Source organism: Barbatula barbatula, assembly GCF_947034865.1.
Source record: "Barbatula barbatula genome assembly, chromosome: 1".
Lineage (NCBI taxonomy): Eukaryota > Metazoa > Chordata > Actinopteri > Cypriniformes > Nemacheilidae > Barbatula > Barbatula barbatula.
Window position 1 is genome coordinate 25,683,937 of NC_136766.1, and position 26,344 is coordinate 25,710,280.

Consider the following 26,344-nt stretch of genomic DNA (forward strand, 5'->3'; position numbering starts at 1 on the left):
GTTCCGCTTCATATTCCTCTCAGGGTTGTTGCTAGAACGGAATGGATACAGAAAAGGGCCGGAACTGGTGCCGAATCCGCCATATAATTACAATAAAGTACATTATCTAACACCTACCCCAACCCTAAGCCAAACCTTACAATAATAACAATATATGAATCAACTGTTTTCAGAGCGACAAAAATTATGCCTTATGGAAGTGCGCATGCCCAGCGGAGGTTGTTGTATCTCTTCTAGACAGTAGACACAAACTCCTCTCAGTTCCGCTCGAATCTCTTCTTGGTACGTACACTTAAACAGTGATAAGTAACATTATTGAAGCAAAAAAAAAGGTTACCACAGCATTTATTGCCATAATATCTAGAAGTGTGCTACCTCTATGTGCACGTAACGTTATATAAAGACATTTAATAAAGTTTGAAGAGACCGTACAAGCTTTTGCAAATGTACTGCAGCCTATATTGAATTAAATTTCTTCTCAAAGCTTGTTAGAGTTAATAAATAATAATACATACATAATAAAACTTCTGCTCGATATTTCTATTACCAAAAACTCCCATTTTCCATATGTGGTGTTTTAGAATGTACTGTGACGTCAAACGACTTTGATGAGCAGCTAACGTTAGCCCGTAAACAAATAATGTTTACAAATATCGCCAGGAAAACGGTGTTTTAGCTTTGTGTTTATGCTTTTGCCAAGTCTGCTGTTTTTCGTAGGTTTATGCAAATCGTGTGTGTTAGTTTTCTGTAAGTACTACAAGCTGGAAAAGTCTGATACTAGTTTATTGGTATGACGGAGACATAATCTTCAGTTATCTGGAGATCTGCTGTCAGTGGACCAGCAGGGGGAGCCAAGTCTTTTGGAAGCATAGCACCCATTCAACTCTGCGGGATGAGGTCCCAGCTACATCTGATTCAAGCTATTGCAAGGTAAGCATGAATTTAGTTACAACAAATTAAACGTTTTGTTTTGAAATTAATATAAATCTGAGAATGAATATCTCAAAAGCAAAAATCAAAGCATCACTTTGTTAAATATTCCTTAAATATTCGGTGTATTGCATCTGCTTTTGTTGTTTAGATGTAGATGCTATTGTCAAAGAAAATGAAACAAATGGTTTCAGCCCATGCATATTGCCGTGTGTGGCATAACATCACTTGTGATATAGGAATTGTATGATGTAGTTTCTAAAAATAGCTTCTGCCAATTCATATATGAGCCTTTGGAAGGGAATGGGACAGAAAACGTTTCTAAAACATAGACATGACAGGTAGATAAAAGCAACACTGAAAAACACCAGTGTGCATAAAAACAAACCACAAGGTCAAAGAATAGACCACAATAAACATCGCATGATAAGGGATATATGAACGCTGGCAAAATTTTAGTGTTTTGACTGAAGATGAACAATTCAGATCAGGCATAAATCTGGAAAGGGAAGGCATTCCAAAGCTAAGTAAAAGTCAAGTCCCCAAATGCAACAGAGAACTGTGGCCAGAATGGAAGAATATCCAATTTAAAGAGGTCAAGCTGTTTGTAGATGGTTATGGTTCAACCTGTACCAATAACTGTAGGTAAGTGGAAGTGGGCAATATCATACAGTGCTAAATGTGCAATTTAAATAGAGATTGTGTCAGACTCTTTCTTTCTGATGCTTTTTTACATTTCATTTACAAATATGTACAGTGGTAAAATAACTAAAAATAGCATGTGGTTCAGAACTATCAACAATATTCAGAAATTACTATATGGTAGAGGGATGCCACCAATATGTAGGACTGAATGGCATCGTAAACTTTTAGTCTTTTATTTCTTATGTGCTGGATAGATGTTGAATGAATGTGGCTGCTTATGCTGTAACAATTTCAATTTCCTGCGAAGGATCAATAAAGTATTTAAAAGTAATAATAACTGACCTTTTAGTTGATCCAGTTATTTCCAAATCGTGGCCTGAAAATGTGGTTGCCAAAATCGAACCAAGCTTATCGGTGTAACATTTTTGTTTTTGTGAATTACGAACATTTATTTAATATTATTTGAGGTGGCTTGTCTGTTAGCTTTAATCTTTGTTTAGGTACTGTTAATTTAGGAAATGACACCAGGATTTTATTTTTGACGACTGGCTAAATGTCATTCATTCTCGGAATGGTTGAACTGTGAATTTGGCTTAGTGGCATGATCATATTTACATTGTTTCATTTAGCGGACTCTTTTATCCAAAGCGACTTGCAGAGAGTTCAGGGAGCAATAAAGAGATATGTCATTCAGGACCAATAATACAATTGGTGCTTATATAAAGTTACTGGTTTCCATAAAATCTAGAGCACTACCTGTTGAGAGAAGGAGAGAGTTATTTTTTTCTCATTTGTCTGTCAAATATTCACAAAAGTATTTTTAATGTTGTGAGAGATGTGGTTGACACAGAGTTAGGAAGAATGTTTCACCAGGAAGGAGTGGTGAAGGAGAATGAGCATTCTGAACCGGCTGGAGTGGTTTGATAGCCTTTGCAGGAAGACCAGCAGGGAGAGCATTGCAGTAGTCCAGCCTTGAGATTACCAAGGCCTGGGTAGGGTCTAACCTTTCTAATGTTGAATAAGGCATATCGGCATGACCGCGTTGTCTTTGCAATGTGAACATTGAAGGACAGCTGTTCATCAAATATGACTTGGTTCCTGGCTGTTTCGGAAGGAGTGTTTGTTGTATTGCCAAGTTGGATGGTGAGATCGTGTTTCACCGTGGGGTGTGCCGGAAATACGAGAAGTTGTGTCTTGGCAGGGTTCAGCTGGAGGGGATGCTCTTTCATCGAAGCTGAGATGTCTTCTAGGCAGGCTGTAATGCGAGCTGCTACAGAGGTATTGTCTAGGTGAAATGAGATGTAAATCTCAAACGTCATTTTAACAGTGATAGGAGAACCTGTGCCCGTATAATGTGTCTCAAGGATGTCGTGTGATTAGCATGCATCTGCTATTTAAGTTTGTGAAACAGCCAGAACAAGCAGTTCTAATTTAATAGTAATTATTATATTACAAACAAGTCCATCTACCAGTGTTTGTTGGTAAAAAACTTATACTGTAACTTTATGATCAGTGTTATTGTCTAATTCTCTTATTTACAAGCTCTGAGAAATATGTAGCATCACTACATTTCTAGTTTTGTGGTACTACTTCAAAGATTTCGCTAATTATTTATGCATCAGAGAAAGAAAATCATTAAGATAACGGAGGATGTGCCGGTTGTGGAATTAAATGTAAGTACAGAATGCACGTACAATTACTTCAATTAAATGTTTCTCCTCCCGAAACTGCATACACTTGTGCCAAATAGGATTTCTGTTTGTTTCCTGGCTGTTGAGGAAAGCAAGAGTCAAAGCTAGAAAATATCTTTCCAGTCTATTAAAAACCCCACACCTCCCGAAGAGCTGTGTTATATTTATCGCTGAAGATAAAGTGGTGGGCAGCAGGGTTCAGAGAGCAAGAGGTCTCCCTGAAACAATCAGTCAGACATTGAGTTGTTTAAAGCAAAAGAGCCACCAGCAGGTTAGGAGAAGCCTGTCAAAAAATCTCGTGAAGCTGAATGTTTCCTCTTTTGGTCAGCGGACTCATCACAAAGCGCCGTGTATAATGTCAAACTTTAGGCTTCTTTGAGATTAGCAAAATCTGCGCAGAACCGATCACCGCGAGCTGCATGCCGGTTAGAAAAGTGTCCGAGTTACGTCCGCCTTGTCTGACGTGTGCCAAAAAACTCGCGACGGCGAGGCGGCTGTGTCGGATTGAGCAGTAGAGCGCAGTTGCTCTCCTCCGACTGCGCTATTCAAAAGCATGATGGGAAACGACTGAGTGACGACACAGCTTCATGCTCATTGGCTGAGAATGTCAACTGATACATTTTCTCTTTATTCTAAGAATTAGATTACGCATCTGTTTATTTATATTTACATGCAAACTAAACAAAAACAAAACACGCCCAGTGAAGTTCAGAATTAGGACATGTGTTTATTTTATATTTCTCTTCATTAGAATTCTTCCTTGTTGTAATTTTCACTTTATTCTATTGTATGTTTGTGTGAATTAATAAATCAATCCATTAAAAATATACATGCACACATGCATCTAAATGGACTGTTTAGTCATTACGCCTCATCTTTGTGTGGTTTCATCTGAGAAGTGTCAGGGTCTTAAAACAAGGGAAGAAATTCTGAAGAATGTTTGCTACAATGCAGCTTTGACTTGCATGGTATGGAAAAATACTATGGACGTGAGATGGTGACAGAAACCTGATGTTATTAAATATGACAAACATTTGTTATGACCTCTGTCTCACAAAAGCAACTTGCTATTTACTTCATTTACCATTTGTTTATACAATCCTTGAAAATGTCTTACATGTTGTTGTGCAAACTGTTTATTTGGACATTATTTGACAGTACATTCAGTGATTATTATTGTAATCATCTTCATCTAAAACAGTGGTATTTCGATTACATCCACTTCGTCAGCGATAAAAAACGCAAACGCGATCTCCTTCGTTGCTCACGTTTGCAGGTGACTAAACAGCGAGATTTAGAAAGTGTCCGACTTCAAAGGTCTTTTTTGACCCCTCCCCTTACTGCAGCCGCCTACTCTCGCCTACATTTCAGGCGAGGCAAGGCGCATCTCAAACAAGCCTATTCTATAGAGGGTATGCATTGACGTCACTTTCCCACGTGAACATACCGGGACACGCCCCCCTTGAGCGCCAGGACACGTTCATCAGTGTTAAAAAACGCAGCAAAATGGCTGATGAGAATTGGAGAAACCTGGAATAAAACACGTAACTATTTGCTGCAATTACAAGCGTCCGGACTCGACGGTGATCCTTACGACTTACAAAAGAAATCAGGTGTGCCTGGACACTGAAATGTTGCACGGAATTGCGTTTCCTGATATTGTAAGCAGTAAACAGCATTTTGCTGAATGATCTGGCGTGCTCACGTGTCCATGCCCTCTATTATAGCATTACTGTTAATGGAAACGCGCGAATACGAGGAATAAATAAGGATATTATCACTGGCCTTTCTGCCACATTGTTGCAAGTACGCGGTCTCTCGCTCACTGACTTACTCGCACAAGCACACATACACACCGCGTACTAGTCCCAGTGGTTCAAGCCTCCGAGTCCGTTCGCTTTAACTGACGATGAAATTAGATGCGCAAGAAAGTAGTTCTACCATCAACAGCATTCTAAAGACGCTAACATGACAAATGTTGAAATTAAGCATTTTACATCATGTCGTGTGGTAACCCGGAATAATTGACGACGGGCCCTTCAACTATTCGAAGGTTAATGCACACCCCGAGGTGGTAGTGCGGCCACGAGGCGAAGCAGAAATTACCTAATGTATTGTCAGCCCTTGCATAAGAATGTGTTGCACAGTTTATGGTCATTGAGCACTATATGCAGATAAAATACTACAGTAAAAAATAATCAAGCAAAAAAGTCCAGGTATAATCAGACCTCTTACTGCAGAGTTTGTCTTAACAAAGAAATATCTATACCCAAAGATCCTGTGTTTATTAATTCTGGATGCCTCTTATTCTAAAACAATAACTTCCAACAGGCCACCTTAGTGTCTCCGACTTCCCCGTCCCCCATTCTTTCAAATAAGTTTCCTGTGTTGTGGCGCGCCACTGAAGCTGAAACAAGGAGGCTAATCTGGCTCTTTTCCCATTCAGGAATGAAGACAGTGGACGTATAGTCATTCTCTATTTACTATTCAGGTCTTCCTCTTATTCTCACTCACTCCTCCTCACTCTCTTTCTATGCATCACCAACTCCTGGCTGTCTTTGTTTATTGTAAGAGGTGGTGGGTGTCCTTGGGTCTCACTCATAACCCCCCTCTCTTTTTGGATCATCCCGAATTTCAGTGACAGGGTCCAAGCTTCGGAGTCACTATGCCGAGACGCCCCCGCCCTTGCCCCCTTCCCAGCCATGACACATGTTCCACAGCACGTACCTTGTCTCTCCCTGCTCTCAATTTGGCTCAGGCAGAGAGCAAACAGTAGTTTGATCAAACAAGACAACAAAAGATTCGGATAGGCTTAAAGTCATAAAAACAAACATGGTGAATGTAGGCAATACAAAGCTTGTCTATGTGTGTGCAAACACAGAATTATTCCCATGTTTACTAAAACAGAGGAAATAATATACAGGCATATCTAAATTGCTTTTGTAGTTCTGTGAACTACAAGCAATACAATTTTAATATACCACCGGGACATGCAAACATTTGGAAATCCATCGAAATATATATTGTACAACTGTTGCCCAAACTAATATTTTTCCTTCTGTCATGTGTGCCTATAGATCAATAGAGATTTCAAAGAGGCATTTCCTGATTATCTTTCTTTAAAGATCTTTAAAATCAAGTTTCTTCAGAATCACACTTATTGGTCTTGAAACTTACTTATTTTTCTCTCAATATTTATTGCACCATATTGCTTTGTGTATTGAGACATGAAATTATTCACCACAATATAATAATAATAATTTATATTCTGGTAAAATCAATAGCCTAAATAATTTTAGCACTTACTTCGTAGAGAAATTCTTAGAGAATTATTTAAAATTACTTCTAGATGGATATATAGATATTCTTTATTGATCCATGGGGGTAAAATGATAAATCTAGGAGCTTTGAACTCTGCAAATGTTTTACCTCTGCTCTTGTTTTACCAGTAACCAGTAAATTGTCCTGGATAAACTCACAGAATCTTGGTGGATTACATTCTTTGATGACAACATTTTAAGCATGATATAGTAGTTCTATTTATATATTTGCCTTCCTTTTTCCCCTTATTTTGTATTACACAAAACTGTTTCCATTTGTATACAAAAAAACAGAATAAAAAGCCTTACTATGGTGATCTATTTTTGTTAACTTCAAGCACCATCTATAACAACATCCAAAGACTTTTAACTTCAGGCTTGAGTGAGCTTCAGTAAAATATCAGTCTATGCACAAGTTTTCTATTTTAAAATAGACAAATAAACATGCATAAAGGTCACAGTTTTTGGGGAGACGACAAAGTTTGTTGGATTTCTGTGAATTAAAACGCACAAACTTAAAGCAATTTAACCCCAAAAATGAAGAAGAGATGGCTCTTCACAGATATAGTTACTTTATTTTAATTTTCATGTGTCCATATATGAGGAATATGTACCGTTATGCATGTGACACTCCTGAAAATGGAGCTCATTCTGACTGTGAAAAATCGCTAATTTAAAAAAAAATGCTTAAATTTTTTTAAGAGAGACCTCACATGGGTATTTGAACCACCAATGTTACCTTTGGTTAAAATGGTGATGTTGACATTTTCACGTAATTGCCCAGCTGCTTATATGTCATTGTGCTCTAATTGTCAGTATAAGATCAACAATATCTTCTCTAACTTTTGTTTAGCACTCCATTACAAAATCATCTTAATCTTTTACTTAATTTGAGGCTTTTTCATTTTGTTGTAAGTTTAATTTCTGTAAACCCAGCTTTCATGGAACATGAAGTTTTCAATCTGTTATTCTGTTTCATTCTTGGCATTAAAACACCACAAGCTACTCCAATGTATCGAATGGCACCAGTATAATGTTAAAGTAATAGTTCACCCAAAAATTTACATTCTGTCATCATTTACAAACCCTCTTGTCATTTAAAACATGTACGAACACAAAACAAGATATTTTGGAGAAAGTTGGTATGAACAGCGCTAGAACCTAATCTCTTATTGTATGAATACAAAACCAATGCAAGTAAATGTCTGCCATTCTTTAAAATGTCTTCAAATACCCATGTGAGATCTCCAAAATGTGTAAAGCATTTGTTTTATTTTTAGTGCATGATTTCTTTATAGTCAGGTAAATGCCATTTTCAGGATTGTCACATCCATAACGCATATTCCTCATAAATCAACACATGAAAATTTGAATAAAGTAAATATTTTATGTTCTATAAATAGAATCCCTTCTCCATTCATCTTGGTATTACTGCTTCAGGATTGTGCATTTTATTTCACAACTTTGTCGTCTCTCAAAAAACGTGTCCTTTTTGGTCAGATCCATAACCCTTTTTTAAAATAGAAAATTTGTTCATAGACTGTCATTTTCTGATGTTTAGACTCTATCAACAAGGGTTTGGTAAAATATAAACAGAAGGTTAAATATATTCGTAACAAATTCATTCTCTGAGCACTTTTATGTCACGAAATGTCACATCCATAACGTTGGACCCTTTTGTGTTCTGCAGAAAAAGAAAGTCACAAAGCTGTGAAATGACAAGAGTAAATGATGACAGAATTTTCATTTCTGGGGAACTACTCTAAATATTTAGATTTTACTATGTTTAAATGTACTGTTTAAATGTGGACATGACCCAGTTCTTGTTACCATAAAAATCTAGTTGGCGAGCATAAAGAATTGTGTCACTGTATCCTAAATAAAAGTAACACGTTTTGGAGTACAAACAAGTATTAATTGACATGTAAGTATTATTTAATTGCATTATATTAATATTTGGAAGTAGGCCTATGCCATGCAAAAATGCACTTTAATTTGTAGAACAGTTACTTTAAGAGAAAAATGAACCCTTTTCAGGAAACTGTAGGCTACTTCTGTGGGCTACATGGAGAGATTATGTGAGTAACAATGAAAGACTAAATCCTTCCAAAACAGGAAGTTGATCAGATAACTATCACTGTTATATTTAATTTTTCAAAGTCATGGATTGTGAAAATAAATAAGTATACGGAACCAAGGAGTGTGTTGACAAAACCTTAAAAAGCTTCGGTTGCAATTAATTGACCATAGACGTCAAAACGGAGAGGATCCTGTAAGAGACTGGATTCTGAGATGCAGATACCCAGTGAGTAAATGAAATGACCTCGGGCTGTTTTCACGTGGGTGATGTCTCATTGATAAAAGGTCTACCCTCCACCTCTCACATGATATTAGAGAGAGCGTTCCAGCTTTTCTGCTTAAATTGCGATATCGCTTTCGTGGACTGAGAGTACAATAAGCCTACATTCATAGAAAGCTTGCCAATAGGGGGATGCAAAGACTGGTGGGTCGCTGTACGTGCCTCCTAGTTTACAAGGTCTTTAGGACGATGTCATTGTATTTGGCCGCGTGCGAGTCTCACTGAGAGCACTTGGGAGCAGCGCGCCGTTCTGGATGCGTCTGTGTTTCAGTCTATCGATGTCTTTTCTACAATCAGCTGAGCTGTATTTGCACGTTATTTGTCATTTTTAATCATGTGTTTGAAAAATGCCAAGCTGTTTTGCGAATGTTTCACAGTTCAGGTAAGATTTCTTTAGAATTTGCTTATTTTATTGAGTTTGTAACATTTCATTAAAAGCGCTATTACTCTATGAAATAGTTTTACTACACACAATAAAGTTTTTACCAGTGCTAATGCGCGCTTTTTTATATAGGTTGTTACTTTATCATTGCTTAAGTTAAAAGCTAAACTTTAGGATAAACCCTTTAGAATTCTACTTTTCAGTAGACTTCCGTTGTTTTACAAATTAATTTGTTTGTTTACTGGTAGGCTAATATTCTTTTGACATTGAGAAAGTTAGCACGAGGCACGCGAAACGAGGGTACCTGTCTTGCATTGATGAAGACGGAGCATTAAATCAAACATATCGTTCTTGCACATATCATTTTGCGTAAAAGAGAGAAAAAAACAAGTGAAAAACGGCGATGAACCCTTCAATGAGTCATTCAATTAATGCATATGTTTGATTGGAAAACAGAAAACGTTTCCCTTTTAAAAGTGAACATTATTGATATTTGATTCATTTGTTTAGGGCTTTCTCACACAGGATCTGGCAGCTTTGAAAGCATGAGCTTGTACATTATAAGGGGAGCTGACTCACATAATATAAAAATTGCTGCATCATGAAAAGTTACAACAGAGCTGCAAATTGTTTCTGAAAGCATGACAGTGACTTTGCAGAAAGAACTCTGCTGACTATAAATAGCCTCTGAAGAAAGAATGATATATTACTCTAATTTACCTTCCCACATCAAAGAAGAAAGTAATAGTGGGATTGTACTGTAAGTGATCAAATTTGATCTGGAATCTATTTTATAAATCATCTTTGTTTTGGTAAATTTTTTATTTATTTTCAAAGTCCATGTTACAAACGAACAAAAAACAATTGTACATGCTGTAGTGGATTTTTGTAGGTGTTGAAATACATAATAACATAAGGTCAAGGTCCTTTGTTTAACCAAGGGTAAGATTTACTATTGTGTCAGTGCCCTCTTTTGCAAGGCAGAAAATAGACTCTAGTTGCTGGCATTTAGTTTTGGCACTTTCCCTGTTACCTTTAACATTGGCTAAGATCCTAACTTCAAGTCCTTAAAATTCAAGCCGAGCATGTGGTTGACTGTGCCCTCTGCTTAACAGTGAGGTTGGTCTTTTCGCCTCTTGCTGTTTCAACTTTCTCATCCAGTGACAGGGTCAAGTGTGTTATAGAGTTAGCACATTCTTCAAATGGATTTATTTTTCAAATGGATTTTTTGAAATTAACCCCTTTGTATCCAACTGTATTCTTGAACTAAGGAGCGGTTTCCCATGACTTAGAAATTAAATTAGGACATTGAATTAGCTTTTATAAACATGCTTAAAAATTACCGATCTGTATTTTAAGACAAAACGATTGCAGCTCAAATGTGCATTTTAGTCTGGTCTAGGCTTAAACCTTGTCTGAGAAACTGGGTGAAATACAAATGAGATACAGTATCCAGGAGCTGGCAAAAGAAAACAAAGCACTGTTTATAGAGATAATAAAGATCCATATGTTTAGGTCCAGGAGTCCATACTTTCATATAACTGCCTGCATTAAATTATGTAAGCGTCAGATGCAGGGGACTCGGTCACACAAAATATAAGCCAGGTTCCAGGAAAAGCTGCAAGGGGTTTACTCATTACATGGCGGACGTGCATTTTGTAGCATTCAAACACACTCTGTGTCTCTGTAGCAGTTGTTGGTTTTTGGATGGGTCACAGTGTCAACAGAACTTGCCTTCATTACAAGGCGCCATTGTCTGCCAAGATCAGCAGTTAAGTGATTTGTGAAACTAGGGTCATCTAAAAGACAAAGACCTCTATCCACTCTTGTCTCAGAGGGTTGTAAAATACATTTTCACCCAACCTTGTAATCCTTGATTATGCTCATCATCACTCAATGTGTAGTGATGCTCAGCCAGGGCTGTATTCACTGTAGACTTAGAGTTGCTCGAATATTTGCTGCACTCCACAACCCTGTATCTTGTTAGGATGGCGAAAAATATGGTTTGCCTCAGCAGTCTCCCAGTGCTTGTTAAGTCAAACATGACTCTAAAATCACCAAATCAAATCAAAGAAGGTGGGATTTACTGTTAAAAGAAGTCAAGTGTCTCAGAAGCTAAACCTTAATTTTTATCAACATTTACATTTAGGCATTTGGCAGTCACTTTGATCCAAAGCGACTTACATTGCATTATCCAATAAATTTTACATAGGTATCTGCAATCCCTGGGATTGAACCCACAACCTTGCATAGTTAACAGAGCTTGAGAATAAAAACAGTTGTGCACTCAACAATTTTCAAGACATGGTTACAGCCTTGTGCTCAGGATTACCTTAGGACAAGGAGAGCACATGTACAGCCTGGGTACTGGGCATTTCCAGAGGGCGTACTTTGGTTTAATTTCTGCGTCATAGTCTGCTTCTGCTGAAAGAGTTCATTCAGAGTTTTTCTACAAAGAATTAAATACTAGATGTTCACATGACTATAGCTACATATACAAATATGACAATATTGATGTTGAACCCCATCACTTAAGCACAGCAGGATAATAAGAAAGTACCATTTACATTTACGCATTTGGCAGACCTTTTTTTATCCAAAGTGACTTACATTGCATTGATGTATACATGTGTTCTATGTCCAATCCCTGGGATCGAACCCATGACCTTGGCATTGCTAGTGCCATGCTCTAACCACTGAGTAGCATGCATGTGATAGTGGATGAGAGATTGCAGGCCAGACGTACACAAACACTTTCTTTGTGTAATCTGTTTGTTCATTACAGGTAGACAGAGTATCCACTGTTTGGAAAGTTCTGTTCTTATTGTTTGCTTGTCACGCATTATGTTTCTTTTTGCATGACAAACATGTTGCTGTTGGAAAATCTTTTATGTATTTTCTCATGCAAATCATAACTTTTGACAGATCTTAAAATTTGTTATTTGATCAAGTTTACCGTAAAAGAAAATTATTTATTCGTCCTTTTTCTTCTGCAGAACACATATGAAGTTATGTAAAATCACAAATATAAGCCTAACATTTGAAGAAATATTTATTTTATATGGTCTGTTTATTTCAGGACTCTTTGTCTTACTGCTGATGGTGCTGGAGTGGACCCATCCAGGCCTATCCTCCCCATTACGCCCCATCTGTGACCTTCGCGTCCTGGACCATTTTATCAAGGAGGCCTGGGATGCAGAGGCTGCCATTGTGAGATATGCACACATTGACTATAGTGTATACCCTCTAAATACATACGCACTTATTATAGAATCCTTACCTTGTCTTCTTTCTGTCTCTTTATCTCAGAGAGCTTGTAACGATGACTGCACCATTGCAACAAACCTCACTGTTCCTCTGACACGAGTTGATTTTGAGGTGTGGGAAGCAATGAATGTAAGTTTTTCTATGCGTGATCTAAAGTAAAATGTTGAATGCAAATGGTGCCAAATAATTTAAAGATTTTATTGCAAGAATTAGAATTGAATAGAACTCTGTGCTCTTGGGGGTCATGAAATTAATTCAACTAATCGACCCAATCTGATGCTTTTTATGAAACTTAAAGGACAGATTAAAATCACATGCCCATGCTGCCTAATATTAAAGCAAATCATAGCAAATGTAACTGATTAAATAAGGCGCTGTTAACAGTCTATTTTGTGTATAACATAAAGTGCATTTTTATTTATACTTGTCTGTCACTTCAGATACAGGAGCAAGCTCAGGAAGTCCAGTCAGGCCTGCGTGTGCTGAATGAGGCCATCAGCTCACTAAAGGCATACAACCAAACTGACGTAATACACTCCCACATAGATTCCAGTGTTACTAACATTGCCAGCATCAGACAGGTGTTGGGAAGTCTCAGCATACTGGTAAGTCATCCATTAAGCATATAAGAAACTGGAACAGGACCTATGCATGTTGTGCTAAAATGCAGTGTAATGTCTTATCCATAGCTTAAGGAATATAGTTGTTTAAAAAATAGAAAGCAGTGGCGAATGCGACTTAGATATATGTGTGTTATAGAATGTGATTAATGATTTGTTTTGTATAGTAATAACATATAAACAGTAGGAGCATTGAAACAAGCCTCGCCTTCTCTCTGTATCTCAGGAATATGTGCCTTCAAGCAGTGAAGATGAGGGCCAGGAGATGCAAAAAGTTTCCTCAATTTCAGAGCTGTTTCAGGTCCACATTAATTTTCTACGAGGGAAAGTGCGCCTTCTGCTTGCCAGTGCACCTGTCTGTCATCAGGGTGTTAGCTGATAGAAACTCGAGGACATGGGCCAAAGCACTTGGAGCTCCTCATTTGGACATGGACTATTACAGAGATGTTTTTTTGCAGAAGAACAGAGTGACAAAGGATATGTTGTCAAGAGTTTGCAGAAATGACCAGGACTTGTAGCGCTTTGTGAAAAGAGATTTTTTTAAAGTAAAGGAAAAGGGAAGGAGACAACCTACTTACTCATCCCACACCACATCCCCAGAATGCCTTATGATTAAGGCGGTCTGCTCTATGTGTGTTGAGCATTCACATGCCCACCTGCATTAACTGAAAAAATCAAACGAAAGGAATCAAACACTTGCCAGAAATCACTCCTCTTTACCCATATGACTGATGGCACTTGTCACCCACTTCAACTAAGAAGATGTATCACGGATATATTATTATATGACATATGTCTTAGAGCTGAAATTCTTCTCTGAAGACATTCCGGTGAAGACAATTTTTTTCCATGTACTGCTGCCTCAAGCACCTCCAAACATTGAACTGTTCATAGAGAAGACTATTTATCAATATTAATATGCACTGTGGGTTTTATAATAATGTCAGTGTATGAAATGTATGTGTGTGGTTCTTTTAAGAATGCTGCTGGGAATGTTTAAAGGGTGGGAAGTTGTAAAACGGGGAATTGTTACAGGTCATTTGGGGTGAAAAGGAGGAAGGACTGAATTGCTGCTTTTGTTGGGAATGGGAAGATTTCGTGAGAGCTGATGGGGTTCTGCGTTAGTTATCGCTGCTCACGTCTGAATTAAGCTGAGGAGCACGCTCTTCTGCAGATAACGCCGCTGCCAGGAAAAATATTGATTGGTGTGTGACGTACATCCTTCCTCACTTCCACTTGACTCACTAGGCTGCATATTTGCCTTTGGGTAATGATTGTAGGTTTATATTTTTGTTAGTACGACTTGTTTGTGTGTTAACCTGTTTGTTTTACAAAAAACCCTGTTTTTTTACATCTGTCAGTCACTGCCTGGATGCAACTAAGTATGTTTGTAGCTGTTTTTTCCTGTTGCGTGGTTCTTTAATCACAATGTTATTTGCTGTTTAACTACAAAGTATTCATAGTTCAGATTAACATCAAGGAAAGAGGAAGTTTGTCTTTTTATACGAAGCATCTCTCGTGACAATTTAATTCACTGCTCACGATTTTGTAGTATACATCGGAGTTCAATTTTGAAGAACCTGTTGTCAAGGACCTTTGCAGGTAGGGGGAATATATTATGCCAAAGCTGTAAATGGAGTTTTAAAAAAGATGCACAGATTTTGTCATGAGATATGTCCCGCTTCTTAACATTTCTGACAAAAACCTATCATATAAACCACCAAAGTTCACCAATATGTACTTTTACTCTCATTATGAGCATCTTTAATAAATTATTCACCCCATGACATTGTAATAATCTAATCTATTCCAAAGCTAATATAATAAAGACAGTTCAACCTTACAGCCGATGAGCCAAGGTAAAACTAAAGTTACATTTATAAAAACATACCTTTATTTATGCTATTGTTCCTTAGTGCAGCGGAGATATTCTAGGTTTTTTATTATGCGTTTATAGGAATGACTTCATACAAAAAAAAATTAATTCTCTGACAAGACAGGATCCTCTTGTATCACTGACATATATTTACTGGATAACTCATCTTCAAGTCTCTCCAACACCTTATGGATGACACCAGCCACAGCCTTAATATTTTATACAGAATAAAATATATTGTAGACATTCCATTTGTATTTGTCTCGAAAAAAATCTTGCAGTTAAAAATGAATTGCCACACCACAAAATGGAAGATATATCAGTCCATTTCCACTTAAGTTGTATTTTGACAGTTATTTTACAAGCACAAATAAGGAAAATAAACAAAAATATACAAACTTCACGGCTATATGTATGGCACATTTTCAATTTCTCTGTACATAAAAAGTCCTCTGAACCAGAACCTTAATAATATCAACATGCATGCACTAAACAAGACTACTAAACACCATTAAGTGTTTGTTCCAGTTATCTTGTTGAAAATGATGCCGGCCTTATGAACTTGGATAAAACACTTTGATGTGGATGGCTGAGTTATTGCGGGTGCGTGTAAGCGGCTCTCCTGCCTCATCCGGATCCTCTGGGTCTAGATCGTCGATCAGCTCTACGGTGGAGGTGTTGGCCGACAGCTCCAGCGCACCCTGACTAGACGTCTGAAGCTGTAGGGCTATGTTGATGGCCCGGTTTATAGCCAGTCCCAGACCGTGTATACAGATTTCCCTATGGGCGTCCAAAAGCTTCTGACACCTCGCCAGCTGGGCCTTGAAGTCTGTTTTCATATTGACATAGACGTCGTTCCGTCGTTTGGGTAGTTTACGGGGCAGACGCTTGCGTAGCGTGTACTCCATCGGATCCATCTCTAGAGTCGAGCCCTCGGGGGTCGGCATAGAGATCGGAATGTGGGATACAGCTGCAGACACCGGGCTGCGTGGCTCGGCCATTTCAATACTGCTGGAAAAACACCGTTAAGCAAGGTTTAATAAGTATCTGGTTAATAATACAGCTGTTATAATTGCAGACGTCTCTACAGAGATCTATAGATGCTGACACTGCCACCTACACCTAATGCTCTACACTTACATCCCGTCTAGTTAATCTGTGTCCTCTTGTCTTTTTACAGTGAATATGATACACGGCAAAAAATGTCAGATCAGTTCAGTGCAACTGTGGATTGAGAGTTCGTCTTGATCTGAGATTCAATTACATTAGATATGTATGACGTTATGGCATTATATAATGAAATGATAGCGGAGCGACAACTACAACATTGCTTTTGTTTTTTTTTCAGTACCTTGAATTGGAGAGGTTGCCTTAAAATCGTATGATAAAGACACAGAAAAACAACTATTCTCTCTACGCGTGTTTGCGCTGCAGATCTGGTTTCATCTTCCGGAAATGTTCGCGTGAGCCCCGGAAATGCTTCCTAAAGCGCTTCTGTTTTGCTTCATTGTAAAATCTATATTTATCAATGTACTCACAAATAGATATCATACGTGTATATTGATAACGTTTCATACAAAATATTTTCTATATTTAATAGAACCATTATAAAGTTGATATCGTGACATTTTTATTTGCAGTGGCACCAGTCTTTTATTTTGAAATACCGCTCGTTTGGCGGTATGTGTAACAACACCACCACCACCAACACAGTCTCTCGACAGTTATTAACTCTGTGTAAACTCTCATTTACGTAAATTCATATTTGTTTGTAAGTTCTTCTGGCGTATTTTTTGTGTGGTTGTGATTAAGCGATGTCGGACACATGGAGTCACATCCAGGCGCACAAAAGGAAGCTCGATTCCCTACGGGAGAGGCTGCAGAGGAGAAGAAAAGACCCCACTCAGCTGGGAATCGGTATGTTGGCATGCTACAAAACTACCAACTGTGTCTTAAATTGTATTCTATTAACTTGCTAAATAAGATCTGTTTACTATGTAAAGTAACGCGAAATAACCAGTACACATTGTTACAACGTGTCACAAAGCTTGCTAACTTGGTAAATACAATATTTTGTCACAAATGTGCAATTTTAAAATTGCAATGAAAACTGAAACGTTTCCTTTTTTGAAACGTTCAATGTATCCAAAACCTCGTTTTTGTCATAATACTGTAGAATTATAAACTACACATTTATGATGCCACTTACTGTATTTTCCAACATTAAAATCCTTTTCCTATGTTTGTAGCAGAAACTGGAGGTGTTGAGGGAGCATCTGCAAGGAGTGATAGCCCTGGACCAGCCCTCCAGAGTCCACCGCAGGTGGAAGTTGAGCAGCCTCCAGACCCAGAACTAGAGAGGAGGCTGCTGGGATACCTTTCTGAACTAAGCCTTTCGCTGCCGACAGATTCCCTTGCAATCACCAACCAGCTTAACAGAGTAAGAGCTATATTCAAATACACATACACATGGATGTAGTTTTTATGAATTCTCCAGAAACATTCTAAGTATATATTCATTCTTTTTTCCCTTACTTATTTCCTCTCATCTTTCTTACATCCCTAATGCAGTCCGATTCTCCAGTTTCCCACCCTTGCATACAAAGTCTCCTACTTAAATTTTCTGCCCAAGAGCTAATTGGGGTTCGGCAGCCGTCCGCCATAGCTTCCTCATCCTCCACCCTTGTCACTTCTGTCGACCATACCAAACTATGGGCCATGATCGGAAGTGCAGCACAGTCACAGAAAACTGCCATTAAAAGAAAAGGAGATGACATCGTTCATCAAAAAAGAGCTCCAGGCTCTTCTCCCTTGCTTCAAGCCCAATCCTCCCCTTCTAGGAAATCTTCTGCCTCGCAGGTTCCTGCCTCAAACTCGCATCTTACTGGATCGTCTGGAGGAGGTGGGGGTGGGTCTGAGAAAAAAGGACGGAGCAATAAGGTGCAAGCATCTCACCTGGACATGGAGATTGAGAGCCTACTGAGTCAGCAGTCCACTAAGGAACAGCAGAGCAAAAAGGTACATTGATCATTTAAGAAGCAGCTAGTCAACGGAATCTTCACAATGTTTCTGAAATTGTGTATTTATATGTGGGGTCTTGTCTGTCAGGTGAGCCAAGAGATCCTAGAGCTGTTGAACACCAGTTCAGCCAAGGAGCAGTCGATTGTGGAGAAGTTTCGCTCTCGAGGCCGAGCTCAAGTGCAGGAGTTCTGTGATCACGGGACTAAAGAAGAGTGTGTGCAGTCAGGGGACACACCTCAGCCGTGCACCAAGCTGCACTTTCGGTCTGCTCCCTATCACGTACCATGTATTTGTGGCTGCTTATGTTGATGAGTATATATAACTGTTTATCTATTTTTAGGCGAATAATCAACAAACACACAGATGAAAGCCTTGGCGACTGCTCCTTTCTAAACACTTGTTTCCACATGGACACTTGTAAATATGTGCACTATGAGATTGACAGCCCTCCAGAGGCAGAGGGTGACACACAGGGGCCACAAGCAGGGGCCATTGAGCTAGGACTGCACTCCACTGATGGAGACAGCAATGTGGGCAAGCTGTTTCCTTCTCAGGTATTAAATGCACCGACCTGCTCCACACCATTTCATCTCATTCCATCTAAATTCAGCAGTAAAAGCATATTCATTATAGGTTCAGTAGTTAATGCTGGTAGATGTTCAAATATCACCTCTGACCTTTTCCCGAACTCAGTGGATTTGCTGTGATATCCGTTTTCTGGATGTGTCCATCCTGGGGAAGTTTGCAGTGGTGATGGCCGACCCACCATGGGACATCCACATGGAGCTTCCATACGGAACGCTCACAGATGACGAGATGAGGAAACTCAACATTCCAATTCTGCAGGATGACGGTTTCCTTTTCCTCTGGGTGACAGGAAGGTAGAGGCTCTGGGGAATTGCAGCACACAACACTTATCTTTAAACATTCTAGTCTTACTGTAGTCATAGATCTTGCCGTCAGACTTTTACTCCATAGCTACTGGAAATGTAAACTTAAATGCGTCACAAAATATGACTTTGTTGTTCAATAATCATATATCATGTTATTTTTAATTTAGCAGAATTACATCTTACTTCGCTCTTAACACTCAACACATTTTGTATGCATACTCAACCTCCGCATACATGTATTTGTATACATAGTGCCTCTGTTACGCGCATGGTGTGATGATAAATGGTCTGATTACGATAAAAGGAGATGATGTAATGTAGCTTGGCAACAATCCATGTTTATGTTAACAATTTTTCAACTTCTGTTTTTGCAGAGCTATGGAACTAGGCAGAGAGTGTTTAAACTTATGGGGGTAAGTGCTAAATGGAGTAAAAAGGCAAATGGAGATACCTGTTTAAATATTAGTGAAGTAATTTATTTTCACTCAATTAGCTATGAGCGGGTAGATGAGATTATCTGGGTGAAGACCAATCAGCTTCAGAGAATCATTCGCACTGGAAGGACAGGACACTGGCTGAATCATGGCAAGGAGCATTGTTTGGTATGTTTTAACACTAGAAAAGTTGTTATCTTACACTCTTAAAGATTGTGTATCACATGCAGTTTCTGCCAATCTCATATTTATCTTGAGGTCCTAAACGGTTCACTAGTATTGCACACATCGTATTTTCGAAGAGTATTTAGTTTGATCAAATGTATAAAAAAAAGAGATACAGTTGTACGATTATTTCTGGAAAAACATGAGGTGCTGGACTAGTGGGGAGAGTGGAATGTAACTACAGCACTAGCAAGCAACACCTCATCACCTCATCCCTTCGTGTTTTGTACAATTGCCACAAAACACAGAAATATGACTTAGTTTGATTTACCGCGTACAACTCATGTCCGGCATCTTTTAGCACTGGGACCGTGTCATCTATCAGTTTCAAGCGATCTCCAAATCCAGCGTTATATCCTCCATTTATATAACATCCAAAACTGAAATGCCGTGAACAAACATGCACAGCCCATCTTGATGCAGCGTAGATAATCTTGATGAATAATCTCGCTCGTGGGCGGGCTCTTTCTTTCGCCTTGCCTTGCTTTTCTGGGAGAATGGTCAGTAAAAGGAATAGGATCCCAATGACACAACAGGGATCCGGAATTATAAAAAACTTTCCAAAAGAAGTTGGAGTGTTGGGGGAGTATATCATGTACAGAAATACTACGTCATATGTCCAACTAATTTTTTAACAAGTTGACCATGTTAAGCATGAGAACCCAGCATTTTTTAACAGTATAAATTTCATTTTTTCTAAATTGGCTATTTATTGTTTGTGTTTAAGTATAATTATTATTTTATCCCCCAAACTTTAAATAAAAATGTTTTTATTTGCAGAAAATTGAAACCGGTTCAAAATGAACAAAAATGTTTGCAAATCTTTAATACTAAAAGAAAACAAGTTCATTTTCACATAAAAAACTGATGTTTTGATATTCCCTCAAATAGAACATGCCACTGACTATAAGTAACTTGGCAACTTATTCTTCTAACCCAATACCCAACTCTAACCTTAACTCATCAGTCTAGATTGACTAGTCTTTACTTGTATATTTTCTCTGTTGTCTAGGTGGGAGTAAAAGGAAACCCACAAGGTTTTAACAGAGGGCTTGATTGTGATGTCATAGTGGCAGAGGTAAGCCATAACCAATGATCATTAAACAGGCTGTATTCTAGTTAATAAACTGTACTTCTGTCAACATAAAAGGTCCGCTCCACAAGTCACAAACCTGATGAAATATATGGAATGATTGAACGTTTGTCACCTGGCACAAGAAAGATTGAGATGTTTGGCAGACCACACAATGTGCAGCCTAATTGGTAAATCAGGTTTTTAATTTACATACAGAACAACACAGATTTTTCCGGCATTCATTCATTTATCTTACTCTCCCAATATTCCTTTCCAGGGTAACTCTTGGTAATCAGTTGGACGGTATTCACCTTCTTGACCCTGAAGTTGTTGCACGTTTTAAGAAGCGCTACCCTGATGGAGTAATCTCCAAACCTAAAAACATGTGACGACTGGACTGACAGGTGTACATTCAGATGTACAGGTTATTGGTTGGGATCTGCCAAAGGTCTAGATTAAGAGATGATTTCAAGTATAGTATCAGGCTTTTGTACCACTTTGCTTTTTTAAATAAAAACACTGACCCATGTTTCTTTACTACATAGATTAATTTATCTATTGTAAACGGGTAATTCTTAAAAATTCAAGACACTTCTAAGATGTCTTTTTCAGCTGACAATTAAACAAGGGTTCATATGTTGTTTCACTTTATTATTCTTTATCATTGTTATTTTATGAAAATTGGATTTACACACCTTATCTTATACAAAACATACAAAAATACCTTCTTCAGAAATCGTTTACAACAGTATTAATTAATTGCCCATTCAGGGGTGTAACAGAATTCTCTGAAGTCAATTATGGGTTAAGGAACAGAAAGAAGCATATTTCACTTATTAAATCCCTTTACATACACACGACAAACAAAGTAAACAAAGTTATATGCACAAACATTCGTGGCAAAAGAAATAAATGAATCTTGACCAACACCTCACTTTGTATGCGCAATACAAAAAAAACCGTATAAAGAATTACAATCTTGGCCATCTGCATATTAATACTGCATATTTAAAGTTCTTAGAGCCTTGTATCTTGAAATTATATTAAACTTAGTAAGTCTTGGTGTGAAACACTAGTATAGGTTAAATGGCACTTGTAAGGAAAGCCACGTAAGCTTTAAAAACCTTTCAATTTATGTTAAAGAAGAAAACTTCAATTCGCTCTTACAGTGTACACTCAATTTATGATCAGTTATGCAAAGCATTGTTCATTTTAACTGGTGAAATAAGTTGACACTCATTGTACCCAAGTAGTTGGATCCTTAAAAACAAACAAACAAAAACCAATACGTACCCAGCTTAAAATCAGACAGATACTGTAGATGCATGTGTAGAAAAGAAGGCAAGTGCTACACAAAGCCTGTGTTGGTGATCATGTAAACATCACTCATTCAAGTTTTTGTACCATTTCCTCTTTTACCAATTTATACTCAGCTGTACCATTATGTAGAGGACTCTAAACACTGATCTTTACATTGTTGCAGTATAACCGACATCGTGTCTGCCTGTGAGCATGCTCAGTGGTACAGAAAATGTCAGCACTATAGCTTTCATGCTGGTTGTTCCATCCTCTCAACACCTCGTCCTCCGGTTTCCCTCAAAAGCTCGCAGTGTAGAGATGTAAACTGAATGAGACTGAAACAGAAGTTCACATTCAAGGATTCTCTATAGGCCGCTTACAGTAATGAGTTAGTATGTCGCGTCCACGGCGTTGATGTTGCTGTCCATCTGATGTCGGAGAGAGAGCCGGGCCTTGTGGGAAAAATAGGCCTGCGGGCAGCTGCTGTCTCCTTCACTGCCCCAGGAGGTAGTGGATGACAGTCGAGTTTTCACATCTTCTCTTACTACTGTTGAAAAAATACAGTTATAAGGGAAAAATGTTTTTAGAACGTTAGAATTAGTCAAGTTGGCTGATATAATAGATTCATTATGTGTGACGATCAACATTTCATTGTAATTGGTAATTTAACAACTATTTTGAGCATCTTTACGGTAAATACATTCGTACAGGAATAAAAGCAACATAGAAATAAAGAAAAGTAAAACAAAACAGTAGCCTAAAATTACAAAATAGTTTTTTCATAAGATGTGCATACTGTCCATAATATTAAAATAGTGATCTTATGTCAAGAACACCACGTATTCTATAATTTAATATATTATTTTTTTTATTAACTTGTTACCTGTGTCTGGTGGACATTGTGTTTTGCACCTTTCTTTGCAGCGTCGGTAGAAAGGGAAGCACTTAAGCATTTTCATCCCCATATCAGCAGGGAACGCTAAAGGACAAGAAAAGCAGCAGTCAGAAAATCTTGCCCAGCCTTCGAGTCGTTCTGACTGTGATGTCATATGCCGATCAGTCGGCGCAGCTCTTTTCTCTCCTGTGCTAATCCCATACACCGAGGAAACATCCGACCCAGTAAATCCATGATCGGTATTACACGACAAATCGGATTATCTGACAGCGAGACAGACAGTTTAGCCATGTTAAGTGATGAGATAACCTGCAGCGTTTTCCTGACTTTAAATTCTGTCTGCAAGTTTAATGAAAATAAGGCCTGCCACCCACAATCCATTTCCTATGTTTTACTCTTATAAGGTAAATATCAATTATATATTTTTATGTTCTCATTCAAAAGAAACCAACGCAATAAGGTTTTTAGTGACAGGCTGCATGTTTTGTGAGAGTATTGTGCATGCAATAGGGAGATGTAAATACATAACTTTGTTATAGTAAAAGTGCATGTTTTTGGGAGATTGATTACAAATATCAGGGTTAACCTGTGGTTACTATAAGTAGACCTAAACCATGAGAAAGTTAAATATCAAGAAGCTTTTTGTAATTGGTATTAGAACATTTGGTGGGCTGGTATTGCAAGGCATAACAGTCATTTAAAATATGTCAACTACTTCCTATTAAACCACGTTTCTCACACACATACAGTATAATCAACAGAAAAAAAGCATTTGCTGTAACATGATCATGTCAAGACATGCCAAACAATTCGGAATTCTTGACATTTTTACACATAATATTTCCTCCCTATTCTCAGTGATATACTCAATGTATTTTATTTGTTTATTAGCTTGTCTAAAAAGGCAAACATCAGAGTTTGTTGTTTTTGAAAGTAGAATAACATTCTCACAGCTGCAGTAAATGGGATGTATGAGCTGCAATAACTGTTGGTTGAATGGAATAACTCTGCAGCTTTTTGTGTTGTAAATTTAATAGTAGCCTATGCTGTCTGCCTGTACTCATGCATAATATGAGCATTTGAGTTGTCAACCACAAGAAGTGGCTCCCTGCTCAACAGGTAAAACTTGTAACAACACCAAGCTCATGGTTTAAAGCTCATGGAACAAAACTCTATTAGCATTCCGAAGAGCATAGATCATCAAAGATCATAAATAAATCTTGTCATTGAGTTAATAGAGTGAACACTGTAAAACTAAATCACAAGAGCAACAATTTCTTTTTTATACTTTTGTCTTGGTAGTAAATACATTCACATTTTCTGCTTACAGTCTTGGACACACTAGATGTTTCACAAATAAATGATTAGGTTTAGAAGGTTGGTGAATTTCTAAAGCCTTTTTTAAGAGTTATTTGCTAGTAAAGTGCTCGTGTATTTATAAATATTTACAATGCTCCTAGATACAAACGATTATACACACGCAGAAAAACTCCTTATAGGGTCTGTAACCCACAATTTACTACACATTTTGTATATATGCAAGGCTAGTCATAAACAATATTACTGTTAAATGTGCTGGTACTTTCCTGCCAGTACTTTATTCATAAATTTTACGGACATTAATGCTAAAAGTGCAAAATGTAAAATACAGGTCAAACAACCAAATTATTACAGAAATATATTTCATATTAATACAGAGTTCATATGAATACAGTATTTTACAGGTTTCAAACAGTGTATGCCTCAATGGCGATGTGAACAAGTCAAAGACTGAGACAAAACATGTTGAGTAATCAGTTTCATTACAACACTTTATTCCACCTTAACCCCTCCCAGACACTTTTCTGAGAATAAGTCACTTAAGTCACACACCGTCAGAAATAAGCCAAAGCTTCCACTATCCAATCTATCAGATTTAGAGCATTACAGTATTTCTCAGAATCGCAGAGACTATTTCAGGATTTTCTGTGAAAGTTTGCGTATTGGAATGAAATATGCTGGAAGTCTTTGAAGTTATTCTTGCTAAAACTCCTGCCACAGATACGCCCTGAGATTTCACAGAAACAGAAACTGTAAGAGAACGTGGCCAATTTATCAATTACTTTTAATAAATGAACCCATCCCCCAGCCTGTTTTGCGCTCGCGTACACGCTCTTGCCCATTGACTCGTGATGCGTATGTGTGGTACGTGACGCTCTGTAGAGGGGCGACTGGGGGTCTATGTGCAGGCGAATGTATATAAATATTTAAGTCTGAAGTAATTCCCTGTGCTGACTTAGTGGCATTTTTCGTACGTTACATAAAATCTCAAGAGATCCGCGCGAGTTCAGAAGGAAAGTAAATCTCATGCAACAAGACACTAACGTGCACGTAATAAGTTACCAAAAACGAGGCTAAAATTGTGTTAGTATTCTTCTTTAATGAATAGGAGCCTTGTCAAGGTGGATTGATAGCCTTAATTTCACACTCAACGGTGTTATCGTTTTAAAGTTTACCTTACGTGTGAGACACTCCCACTTTGACACACCTCCAGTGTGTTTACCAACCTTTTAACAAACTCACGTTATCTCACCGCATTATTTTAAAATAATAACAGTAAATAATACACGATATAATATATGCATAATCCATCTGTAATCAGACTCACCAGTGGGTCTCCTAACGCACGGATCTTGCGCAGAGCTCCTCAAATTCACCGCGATTTGCGATGGTTTACACGTTCTGCAGTTTACACGGACAGTTCACTGGTGATGGACAGAATGTCCGCACGCAGCGTCCCATTCAGTCTTGACAGCTTGGAGAGCTTCAGGTCTCAGCGGTCCTGTTCAGTTTTAAATAGATTATCCGAGTATCACGCCCAACTCCTCCTCCTCCTCCTCCTCCTCCCATTTTTACCCAGTAGCATTAGTGTTCTGCCAGGGCTTCAGAACGCATCGGGTAAACATTCTTCATGCAGAGACAATTTACCAAACTATTAAGAAATCTGACAGTTTAACAGTTACAGTTTAATCTCGAAAGTTTGCTTGGGTGTTTGTGTTATTGGTAAAATACACATGCTAGATTTATGTTTCTACACAACCGCACAACATGATTAATGTCATTTTAATTACATTAGAGAAAAATAGAGAAATGGGATTATAGAATTTTTAATCCTTTCCAAAGGAGTGACGATTCACACAGTTAAGCGTTCTGCTACACTTTGTATGCAAAATTAAAAAAAAACGCTTATTGCTCCCCGAACTCTTTGTAAGTCGCTTAGGATACAAGCGTCTGCTGAATGACTAAATGTAAATGTAAAACGAAAATCTCCACCTGACAGTCCCCTGACAAACCAAAACGAATATTCCGGAAAATATTTTAAATAATGCACGCATATTTGAACCAAGTGTTTATGTTTTTCAATATATGATAG

At 38.0% G+C, this 26,344-nt stretch overlaps 4 protein-coding genes across 10 annotated transcripts; 2 read left to right on the forward strand and 2 right to left on the reverse strand.

Moving 5' to 3' along the window:
* Nucleotides 1-33: 33 nt before the first annotated feature.
* epoa (erythropoietin a) lies at nt 34-15,335 on the forward strand. 4 transcript variants are annotated; one of them, XM_079456928.1, is made up of 6 exons: nt 34-282; nt 718-930; nt 12,407-12,537; nt 12,637-12,723; nt 13,035-13,199; nt 13,441-15,335. In XM_079456928.1, exons 3-6 carry the CDS (start codon nt 12,427-12,429, stop codon nt 13,591-13,593), a joined length of 516 nt encoding a protein of 171 aa, XP_079313054.1. In that variant the 5' UTR covers nt 34-282; nt 718-930; nt 12,407-12,426; the 3' UTR covers nt 13,594-15,335. The 4 variants fall into 4 exon arrangements, with proteins under 4 accessions (XP_079313054.1, XP_079313056.1, XP_079313055.1 ...); XM_079456930.1 differs by having other exon boundaries at nt 70-282; nt 813-930; XM_079456929.1 differs by having other exon boundaries at nt 222-282; nt 742-930.
* pop7 (POP7 homolog, ribonuclease P/MRP subunit) lies at nt 15,219-16,586 on the reverse strand. Of its 3 annotated transcripts, XM_079456967.1 has the most exons (3): nt 16,442-16,559; nt 16,231-16,339; nt 15,219-16,101 (listed from the first exon to the last, which is right to left on the reverse strand). In XM_079456967.1, exon 3 carries the CDS (start codon nt 16,089-16,091, stop codon nt 15,645-15,647), a length of 447 nt encoding a protein of 148 aa, XP_079313093.1. In that variant the 5' UTR covers nt 16,092-16,101; nt 16,231-16,339; nt 16,442-16,559; the 3' UTR covers nt 15,219-15,644. The 3 variants fall into 3 exon arrangements, with proteins under 3 accessions (XP_079313093.1, XP_079313091.1, XP_079313092.1); XM_079456965.1 differs by lacking the exon at nt 16,231-16,339 and having other exon boundaries at nt 16,442-16,586; XM_079456966.1 differs by lacking the exon at nt 16,231-16,339 and having other exon boundaries at nt 15,219-16,098; nt 16,442-16,562.
* Nucleotides 16,587-16,639: 53 nt separating this feature from the next.
* mettl3 (methyltransferase like 3) lies at nt 16,640-21,464 on the forward strand. Of its 2 annotated transcripts, none has more exons than XM_079456992.1 (11): nt 16,640-17,007; nt 17,340-17,530; nt 17,662-18,108; nt 18,199-18,374; nt 18,452-18,665; nt 18,805-18,992; nt 19,379-19,417; nt 19,498-19,606; nt 20,676-20,741; nt 20,814-20,926; nt 21,016-21,464. In XM_079456992.1, the coding sequence occupies exons 1-11, from the start codon at nt 16,905-16,907 to the stop codon at nt 21,125-21,127; spliced, it is 1,758 nt and encodes a 585-aa protein (XP_079313118.1). In that variant the 5' UTR covers nt 16,640-16,904; the 3' UTR covers nt 21,128-21,464. The 2 variants fall into 2 exon arrangements, with proteins under 2 accessions (XP_079313118.1, XP_079313119.1); XM_079456993.1 differs by having other exon boundaries at nt 16,785-17,007; nt 17,343-17,530; nt 21,016-21,397.
* On the reverse strand, nt 21,281-25,746 carry LOC306894452 (uncharacterized protein). The gene is made up of 3 exons (XM_079457017.1): nt 25,580-25,746; nt 22,921-23,016; nt 21,281-22,584 (listed from the first exon to the last, which is right to left on the reverse strand). Exons 2-3 carry the CDS (start codon nt 23,000-23,002, stop codon nt 22,427-22,429), a joined length of 240 nt encoding a protein of 79 aa, XP_079313143.1. The 5' UTR covers nt 23,003-23,016; nt 25,580-25,746; the 3' UTR covers nt 21,281-22,426.
* Nucleotides 25,747-26,344: the final 598 nt, after the last annotated feature.